Source organism: Fulmarus glacialis, unplaced genomic scaffold (assembly GCF_000690835.1).
Source record: "Fulmarus glacialis isolate BGI_N327 unplaced genomic scaffold, ASM69083v1 scaffold2098, whole genome shotgun sequence".
NCBI lineage: Eukaryota > Metazoa > Chordata > Aves > Procellariiformes > Procellariidae > Fulmarus > Fulmarus glacialis.
This window is the reverse complement of record NW_009226115.1, coordinates 324-10,501: the sequence shown is the minus strand read 5'-3', so window position 1 is coordinate 10,501 and position 10,178 is coordinate 324. Positions and strand designations below refer to the sequence as shown.

At 40.9% G+C, this 10,178-nt stretch overlaps 2 protein-coding genes across 2 annotated transcripts in view; one reads left to right on the top strand and one right to left on the bottom strand.

Moving 5' to 3' along the window:
• Positions 1–2,761, top strand: part of RFC4 (replication factor C (activator 1) 4, 37kDa) — a gene marked incomplete at its 5' end in the record, with an annotated part of 13,570 nt that extends 10,809 nt beyond the window's left edge. The window contains 3 exon segments of the mRNA XM_009582685.1: positions 1–36; positions 1,797–1,913; positions 2,644–2,761. The exon segment at positions 1–36 is cut by the window's left edge and continues 12 nt beyond it. Of these exon segments, the coding sequence (XP_009580980.1) occupies positions 1–36; positions 1,797–1,913; positions 2,644–2,739 (249 nt within the window).
• Positions 2,762–3,787: 1,026 nt separating this feature from the next.
• EIF4A2 (eukaryotic translation initiation factor 4A2) lies at positions 3,788–10,018 on the bottom strand. Its single transcript, XM_009582684.1, has 10 exons — positions 9,970–10,018; positions 9,745–9,877; positions 9,350–9,489; positions 7,981–8,149; positions 7,672–7,781; positions 7,401–7,544; positions 6,849–6,986; positions 6,486–6,575; positions 6,167–6,246; positions 3,788–4,600 (listed from the first exon to the last, which is right to left on the bottom strand). The coding sequence occupies exons 1-10, from the start codon at positions 9,991–9,993 to the stop codon at positions 4,456–4,458; spliced, it is 1,173 nt and encodes a 390-aa protein (XP_009580979.1). The 5' UTR covers positions 9,994–10,018; the 3' UTR covers positions 3,788–4,455.
• Between the last annotated feature and the right edge of the window lie 160 nt (positions 10,019–10,178).

The following is a 10,178-nucleotide window of genomic DNA, read 5'->3' as shown; positions in this document are numbered from 1 at the left end:
AGCGGTTCATTTGAGAAACTGGAAACACTGGCAAAGGTAGAGTCCTCTCAGTGCTGTAGCCTGGATATTTTTCTAGGTCACTGCCCTGTGAATCCTTTGATGCTGGGCTGCAGCTGAAGAAAGTTTGGCCTCAGGTCAGTTAGGATGCACATTTCAGGGAGCATGTCTTTTACCAGTTAGTACTCTGATCTTTCCCTTCTGAGGAAGAACTGCCAAAGCTGCAAATGAGATTCCCTACTAATGTGACTCTGGCTTTCTCCTGAATTAAACTGATGACCTGTGGAGCTGTTAGGCTGAATTAGGCAGAGTAGGAATTCCTAGCAAGACACTTGGCCTCAGGCCTTTAGAACTGAGTCTTCAGTGAACTGGACTAGTCTCTGGAGTAGTCACCTTCTTCGTTACACGGAAGCTTTGTTAGATAAGTATCTGAATAAACCTGTAATAAGTCTTCAGTTCTAAAATATTTCATATTGGTCTTACAGTACACTAGTGAGTCTTACAAACTGCAGTGACTTAAACTAGATCTTGCTGGAGAAGGCACAAACTACTGGTTTATAGACGTGGATTTATTTTCTTTAATGCAGAAAAGATTTTTACTCTTTTTTGAAGAATGGGAAATTCCTAATCTTGTGAGTTTAAAGGAGGCTCAGACAGTCTTGAACTGGATTTTAAATCAAGGAGTCGTCCCTGACAGACAGGAGCATGCCATGGTACCATTCTCCCAGTGAAATGTTCCATGCCTGTATGAAAAAAGCCAATATTGGTCAGCCTTCTGCTTTTTCCTTGGCTGAGCCTCATTGGATAGTTTTGGCAGGACCTCTGGTTTTGAGTCTGGATTTATTCTCCTGTAAACTTGCAGCAAATGTGAGAATTGTTGCGCCAGGACTTGTGCAGATGTCACTGCCTTACACTTTCACATTTACTTATCATGATGTCTCATATGTGTTGATCTTAAGAGGTGATGATACAGATTTTCTAAATCCTTAGAGCTGGTATAGTCTTTCATCTAATGTAGTAGTTTGGAACTGTTCTCCAGTTGCTAGAGCAGGTGGGGGTTTTGTTTCAGATATTAGTGCTCAATATGCAGTTGACACAACTTGAATGCACACTTCTGTAAAGCATGGGTGTATGTTTTGCTGTACAGAAAAATAAGGTGGCACCAACTCTTTTCCTGCTTTCATAAACTTCTCTCTGTCTAAATGGCTTTGTGGACTATTGTTCTCAATATTTGCTGTTTTTGAAACTGGGCACTACTGATTTTTTTTAAAAAAAAGCAGCTATCTTTAGTTGGTTTTTAATTTATGAAAGAAGTTTTGGCCCTACAGATCTTGGTATGCCTGAGGCTAGCAACTATCAGATGAAGAAAGTAAATCAAAGTAGGTGGTGCTTTAAAATGTGAAAGCTGTGAAACTGCCACATGATGCTGTGGATGCTAAGCTTTCCTAATTTTAGAATAAGATTGGACACGTTCAGTGGGGGTTGTTAAATGCTTAAAATGTCTCTAGCTCACGAAATCCCCAAGATGTAAATTGTCAGAAGCTGGAAGAATATTTGGGCAAAATTATTGCTGTGTGCCTGCCATGCTCTTACAGTCTTTCCTAGGTGCTCACTTTGGGTCACTGTCAGGCAGGATGCTGGACTATATACAAACTGCTGACCTGTCCTCTAAAATGTAAAAGTTCCATAATAAATTTCAGTACAGTCTTTCAGTTCAGACAGAATTTTTCAGATTGGTTTTCCAGTTTGTGGTGGTTCTACTGCTGAATTATTTCCATTTTCTTCTATCCCTGACATAGAATCTCATAAATGAAGGGTATGCTGTTGCTCAGCTTGTAAACCAGCTGCATGATACTGTTGTTGAGAGCGAGGATTACAGTGACAAGCAGAAATCTGTCATAGTCGAGAAACTTGCGGTAAGCTTAAGTTAAAAGAAACTCACGTTAATCTGCGCTCATTAATTTCTGTTTCTCTCTCTCCCAAGAAGTATACATAACAATTTATTTTGATTTTCAGTTCTGAATGTTTTTTGGTAGAACCTAAATTTTTGTTCTGAGAAATTTCATGAGGATGAATTGGAATCCAGTTAAGTGAATTATTAGCCACATTATGTTGTTCTAATGGTGCTCAAGCAAGAGGTTTATGGCTTGGTTGGTTTTTGAAATATAAATCGAGAGGGAAAATTAAGGCAAGATTTTAAGTCAGCACTTAAACAAATTGGGAACTGCAAAATGCAAGTTTTTGTTCTGGTGTGTAAAATATGCCTTTTCAGAAAGAGTTAATTAACTTGCTAAATTTTGACCAAGAAGAAAAGGCAGCTGTGGTGGAGGTCTGCTAAATTCACTGAAGAAATGCAGATAGTGTTGATGACCTGCAGAGTGATGCTCCCAGCAGTTAGCTGCAGTGCAAATGGCGCATCCCTTCCTGTATATAAACAGTCTCATCTTGGCCTCCTCAGGATAAAGGCCGGAGGAGTAATTTTTCCCTGGTTGGTATGATGGGTGTGTGTCACTGCTGGAGAGGTCGTTGCCAATTAAGTGAACAGTTGGCAAGCTGCATCTTGGTGTTCTCCATTGTAACCTAAGAGACAGCTGTCTTGAGCACCACCATTTTAAGAGGGTTTTACCTTCGCTTTTCTCTTTGCAGGAAGTAGACAAATGCCTGGCAGATGGTGCTGATGAGTACTTGCAGTTGATGAGTCTGTGTGCCCTTGTGATGCAGCAGCTAACGCAGAACACTTAACAGCTCCTCCAGCAGTGGCTGGCAGCAGCGTAGAGCAGCTTTTTGTTTCATGGGTATCAAGGTTCTGAGGTGAGCAGGGACCTGTGTATTTTTGTACGGGTTTTTTGCAATAAAAGGACTGCTCAGCAGTTGGAAAAGCTCATGCTGGAGTATTTGATTGAATTTTTTTTTTTACACTAGGATAGAGATCTCTGGCTGCTGAGGGGCCAGTAATGCTCCTGATGTAGGTAAATGCACCAAAAATGAGTGTATATATACTATGCTTAGTCATCATCAGCTGAAAGCAGAGAAAGAAAGGATGAGTTGTTCCTTTTGGCCCATGTTGCATTGGCAAAAAGATGACATCTTTACCGAACACCAGGCTCCTGAGGGAACATGGCTCATGCCACCTCCATCTTGTATTGGGCCCTTTAGCATTAAATGCTGTAAACATCACTTTACTAGAAATGCAATGCTTTCATTTCACACAAGCTACTCAAGCGTGGGGTGAAGGGTAGGTCATGGGTCAGAACATGTTCTGAAGAAGTTGCTTAGGTTTTCCCGAGAGTCTCATTCCATTCTTGCTCACAAACCCAGTTTTTGAAGCTATTGCCTGTACAAAGAACACAGCAGTCAGTGGATTCAGTACATGGAAGCTGAATGCTCTGTACTGCCCCACCTCCCTGAATGCAGTAAAGAAAGGCCCTGGGCTGGCAGCAAGCATAATTGATGCAGGCAGTGGGCTTTTTAATCAAGTCAGTATGGATTATTAAGTGAGACCTTTTTTACTCTGATGAAAGGGTAGACACATGTCCATCACCTGTGAGCTGTGTCACATAGGGATAGCCTCCAGCATGTCAAGCTCACCATTTACTACTCCAAAAGCAGCCCCTGCAACTACTGACACAGCTGAGAACCACCCAGACACCCAGTAACTGATACAGTGCAGGTCTGGGCACCCAGCACCAACACACCCACTGACCCCTGCAGCAGCTGACACTTCCAACCTCAGACAGGTCAGACACAGCTGCTACTAACCTCCCCTCAACCAAGAAGCAACTATTTACAATTTAAGTGAATATAGAAGTATTTTATTGAACATTCAAACTTCATTAAGACATGTGCAATATGGCAAATTTTACTGGGTTTAACCCTAACTAAGACAATAGTATGATTGCTTGCTTGCTGGGGCTTAGCAACAGGGTCCAGATCACACTTACCACTAATTAAATACTTTATTGAATAAATACATATGAAACAAAAATGCATTTTAATGCTCTTAAAAAAGTTTAGAGATTTTGAAAGGCCTTTCCAATTCAATCTGAAGTGTAAGTACATACAATAAAGGAAGGTAGGCTAGTTTAACATAATTGGCTGACTTTATACAGCACTTATATCTTTTAGTCCATAAGTAAATTATTAAATGATAAAGAACATCTAATACAACCACTTCTATGGAACTAGGAAATAAATTTCTAATAAAGAAAAAATTTACAGACCCCATGACTTTCCACCCAACCCCAACAGTCTAACCCTAAGGTGGATAAAGCCAGTGGCTTTCCCCACAAGAGCTCACGACAAAAAGTCGCTTCGCTTATCAAAAATCTGTATTTCTGATCCGTTATGAGCATTGAGACAAGATTCAATGTATCCCCAAAGAAAGAAGCACAATGCACGTTGTGAATCGCCTATTCAGCAACAGCGAGCACTGCATTCACAACCACCTCATCCCAGGGATTAAATGAGATCAGCCACATTCATCGGCATCTCCTCCACGGTAGTATTGTAGAAAGTCTCAATGTCTCGCAGGATCCTCTTGTCCTCTTCAGTGACAAAATTTATAGCCACGCCTTTTCTGCCAAAACGACCACCCCGGCCAATTCTGCACAAAAAGCAAGCACATTTACACACAAGTTAATGACTCTAATCCACCTCAAACCTTTGCAAGATCCATTCATTATCTGCTGCTCTTTTATCTGCCACTGGCCAGCTTACGCTGTTATTTACAGGACTAGCTGCTACCAAAGTCATGTCTGGTCAGGAAAAACCAGCAGTTAGTGCCAGCAGTACAGAAGAAGTGTCCATCCTATGGAGAGTAGCAGAGCAGAAAAGGTTACTCTCTTGGCTGCAAAGTAAGATCTTTATTTAATGGTTGGTACTGTGGTATGAAGTCCTAGCTCAGCCTCCCTCCCCTCTGTTAAACTAACACTCCCACACCACATATGCATCCGATCCCAGGCACATGGCATACAAAAGGTATGCTGCTGTTCAAAAACCAGACTGTTCCCAAGTTAATCCAATTACAGCCAGTAACAGGGAACAGCACACTCAAGAATTTTAATTCAATGTAACTGTTTCCAGTGGGAAAACTTAGGGGGGTTTTGTTGGTTTTTGTTTTGTTTTCTCTTTTTCCTTTTTTTAAACAGAAAAATCCAAGCTCAACATGTTTGTGTAAGCCCAGGTCAGTCACTAACACATCACAGTACAGTTTAGTTACACCCACCATCAGTTCTACCTTCCTGCAGACTGCACAATAAAGCACCTAGTCAGCAAGAGCTAAATACACAAAAATGGCTCACAAAACTTAGTGAATAATCATGACAAAAGAAATATATAAATACCGACTCGCTCTTTATTCAAACTGTGCCGCTTACGAATCCACGTCCTAAATTACGTCAACGCCGTTTCTGAGCACCATCTTGTGTCATCAACTGCTGCTATCGACTCCTGTATTTTTTTACATCAAGTAACAAAGCACAGTTTACTTAATTTAGGGACAGTCACTAGAAGCAGTTAACTAAACCTAGGGAAACAAAACTCAAATTGCTACCAGAAGACACACACCACAGAGGAAAAGAATCCCACTGTCAGAGGAGCTACCAAAAGCAAACAAGGCACACGAAACATGGACACAGTTGGACCTCCAGAACTGAAGGCAGTCCTATGCAACTGGTTTGCCAAGACTATTAAGGTCTAGTCACTGAGCAGCAGCAGCAACTGAAGATGAGCTAGGACCTATGGATGGAGCTAACACTGCTGTCAAGATGCTACGCCAGTAATGGCTTTTGTAATCGTACTCTATAGCCTACATGACAAAAAGGCAGTTCAGTAGCTGGCAATTCCCCCAGATCTCAGCAATGAATGATTGATTAGCCAGCACTGAACTCATCACACATCTAAGTTTTCCCACTGCTTTGTTTTATTGTCCAAAAGTTCTGCTCCTCCCTCATTCCAGAACCATAGCTGTGCAAGTCAGGGCTTTTTTAAAGCAAAACCACAATCAGTTTATTTCCTGCTAGCTTTTTTAGCAGTTACTGTATGAATGGATGCGTAACACCTCCTGTTATTGGCAAGGACTAAAGGAAAAGACAGGCGAGGTTCTGTGCTGATTTCTGCAGAGGTGTGACACTCGGTGTAGCACACCAGCTAGAGGACAGAGCCAACTGACCTGTGAATGTAGTTCTCACGATTGGTCGGCAGGTCGTAATTTATAACCAATGAAACTTGCTGCACATCAATGCCACGGGCCTGAAAAGCAATACAGAGTCTGTAATGCAAGTCACAGGCTTTAGATTAAATTACTTATCCCATGCTTTTGTCGACCACAAGGTTAGTGATGAACTACAACTGTGTAGTCCATAGTGGAGCGTAGTCTTTACTCTTCCAAGAAGCTCCAAACAGTTCAGGCTACAAGAACCTTCACTGAATTATGAAGCTTTTGGCACCAGATCTAAACAGAAGTATACTCAGTGTAAGAGAATACTCACCAACAAGTCAGTGGTGATCAGGACACGGCTTGATCCTGACCTAAACTCCCTCATGATAACATCCCGTTCCTTCTGGTCCATGTCACCATGCTGTAGAGTTAAGAAGTTATAGTTACTGCAGTTCCAATACTCCAGACTGTAATATCCTTTAAAAAACAAGTGATGTATGAAACCTAGCGTCCCCACCTGCTGTGGGAACAAAGCAGGTAGGGATAGAAGGAAGCATTTTTCTTTAAGCAGGGGGAACGATAATACAGCACTGCACAGCTATATTATAACTTTCCTGCTTTTCACCCACAGTACGAGTTGTTTTTCAGGATGTACATGGCATTTCAGAAGTTACATGGAAGTATCAATTCCTACCAGAGCTGAGACTGTGAAGTCCCTGGCATGCATTTTCTCTGTAAGCCAGTCTACTTTTCTCCTTGTATTCAGGAAGATAACAGCCTGTGTAATGGTCAGTGTCTCATACAAATCACAGAGAGTATCCAGCTTCCACTCCTAAACAGAACAAAGATGATCAGGAAATGCCTCGTGCCACTGATAGTTCAGTACATCACAAGAATCCCAAACACAGAATAAAACTCTCAAGCAACAACCAATTAAGCATGCTCTAGCATGCAATTATACTCAGTATGACCTGAGAGGTTGGAACAAGACATCAAGCAAAGTTTCTGCACCAACTGTTGCACCAAATCTTAAGACACAGGACACTGGACATTAAGAAAGAGGTCCACCCTAGTCATTTTTGATCCAGTGCATAGTTTTTCTTCTTCCTGTGTGTACTCTACTAGCATTATTACAGAAACCAAAGCTCAGCCTCGGTTTCTGTAATTTTAGCACAGTGCTTTAACAAGAAGGTAGGAGAACTTAAACTTAACTCTTCCAGCCAGAGCAAGTGCAACTGATACCCACCTCTCTTTCAACGTTAATGTAGAATTGCTTGATACCCTCCAGAGTCAGTTCTTCCTTCTTCACCAAAATACGTATGGGATCTCTCATGAACTTTTTGGTCACTTCCAACACATCCATTGGCATTGTAGCTGATAGCAACACAACCTAGAATGCGTTACTCGGTGTTAGCATGTGCCAGGACACCAGTTTTGATTTAGACAATTCAGCAGTTCTCAGCTACACTGTAACCAAACCTGCATCCATCAATTTAACCATGTAAAAGATTTTTTACCTGAATGTTTGTGCTTAATTTTTGAAAGATCTCATAAATTTGATCCTTAAATCCACGGCTCAACATTTCATCAGCTTCATCCAGAACAAACATTTTGATCCATTTAGGTGCTAGTAAGAAAAAAAAAAGGGGGTATCATGAAGTTTCAGAAACACACCAAACACTTTTATTAATGTCACTCTCCTTTAGGACTAAGCTTTCCCGTACAACTCTCTACAATAACGGCAAATGCATTACTTGAGCTCTTAACTGGGTGTGAAATTTATATTGGAAATCTATTATGAAGAGCAAAATTAAGTTCATACTTACAAAGGTAGCGTCTGTTTAACATATCAAACACACGCCCTGGGGTTCCAACCACAATGTGCGGAGCCTCAGCCTGAAGCTTTTGCATTTCATTGCGAACATTTGTACCACCAATACAAGCATGGCATGTTGCTCCCATGTAGTCTCCAAGGGCCAGAATTACCTTTTGAATCTAAAATAAAACCCTTCCATTAGTAGTAGTTCCTGGTACATTAAAGATTAAGCCCTGTTGTCATTGCTGCTTATAGACTTTGGAAGCTAACAGAGCAAACACGGATTATGCAGCTCTAGTGGTTAGAAAAGACAGCTGCTAATGATTTTGCCCAACTGCTTGTTATTGAAGTTTTTCACTAGAAAGCTTAAGTAAGAGGGGCACTCAAGTTAAATTTTTGTCCTTACTAGTTGAACTAGCTAAAGTGACTACCATGCATCTGCTATTAAGCTAAAAAGCAAGGCCTCCAAAAGTGAACTCAAATATTGAACTGCTAAGGCCTGCACATTAAGCACTTGCAGAAAGTTCATAGAAGACTGATCGAGCGCACCAGTATATGCCAGGCTTCGAAACAAGTCTCACCTCACCAAATGTCTTCAGAGTAGAAGGCTAAACATTCTGATCAGAGATTCTTGTTCCACTGATCTGCCTTTTCTTTTTTTAAAATAGATTTCTTTCCTGTCTGATTTAGTATGTTTAGTTTTACCTAAAAGAATCTTCACTATAGCACTGACATCTCAGTATATTCTAGTTGAAAAAGACACAAGTTGTATATAATCTATTTTCTACTCTGAGTTCTGTTCAACATTTCACCTTAAGACCCTGCATTACTGATATACATTAATCCTAAAAATTAAGTATCCTGTAAGTTTTATTAAACGCTCCCACTTAGTAAAACAGAGTATCAAGTCTTGAAGGTGAAGTAGACATGCAGTAACAGTCAGGAAAACATCACAAAAATACAGTAACAATGAAGTGACCACATGCGCAGTTTTCATGTTGCACAACTGCACGCCAAGTTCAAATAGCTTCCAAAAAGTATGTTTTGTTTCCACTCAGAACACTGTGCTTTAATAACGTATCTTGTATTTTGTTTTTCTGCTGAAGATGCTCCCTCAGAACTATACACAGCATAGCAGCTGGCTCCTGCAACCCTGCCGCAGCACACCCTCCACGTGCATCAACTCAACTTTTCAAGCAGGCAGAGAACTTGTGGGACAGAAGCCAGTTTGTATCCCCCATTACTCAACACAAAAAGGGTTCTGAATGGATATTAGTTACAGCCCCTTAAGAAGTCTGTTTATTGTCTCACAGTTGTGAAACCTGAAACCTATGCAACACACAAGCAGCTTTTTTTTTTTTTAACTACACTATCAATACCTGTTGAGCCAGTTCTCTGGTAGGGGCCAATACTAGTGCTTGGGTCTCCTTGAGATCAATCTCCAACTGCTGCAGGATGGAAATAGCAAATGTGGCTGTCTTGCCAGTACCTGACTGAGCTTGAGCAATCACATCATACCCTAAAAAAAGTAGGATACACATTTACTGCTCCCACACAGGTCATTCATATTTAGTTTTATTTTATTCCCTTTGAAATAAGTGATCAGTATTAAGAGTTCTCTCCATTTCAGGTCAGTCCCGAAAGATGGTGTACCATCACATCACTTGTTCAATAAGGGTTAAAAATAGGTATCATCACATAAAACAGTGTATGCATTTTACAATGCTCTCCTAATTATCCGATGCTGGTATCAACAAATGAATCACCTGCTTACCTTTGATGCATGGAATAATAGCTCTCTGCTGAATAGCCGAAGGCTTCTCAAAACCATAAGCATAAATGCCCCTTAGAAGGGATTCTTTTAAATTCATATCATCAAAATTGTCAACAATCTCATTCCAATTGCTCTGTAACAAAAAAAAAAAGGAAATATTAAATCCAACATCTATCTCCATCAGTGATTAAATTCTCTGATTAAAGTCAGTTCACATGCACTCACCTCAATGACACCATCGGGGTCCATTCCCTCTGGGCCGCCATGGTCTCTGTCACCAAACAGAACAAGCTGTTAGCACAGTAGCAACCGACGTGCAGAAGCAAGTTGACACCTTGGCTGCCAAAAGCCTTATCTGGAACCCGTGACAGATCATTCTAGCAGGTGCTTTGATGTTTTGCCAATGGAGGAATCCTACGCTCTCCCCACTGGCT

Coding starts and splice junctions, on each gene's coding strand:
- EIF4A2 (XM_009582684.1), bottom strand. CDS start 9,993: ATGGACCCCGATGGTGTCATTGAG. Junction 6,987..7,400: donor ACATTAACGTTGAAAGAGAG/GTGGGTATCAGT, acceptor TGTTCTGTTTAG/GAGTGGAAGCTGGATACTCT. Junction 6,576..6,848: donor ACTTCACAGTCTCAGCTCTG/GTAGGAATTGAT, acceptor TTAACTCTACAG/CATGGTGACATGGACCAGAA.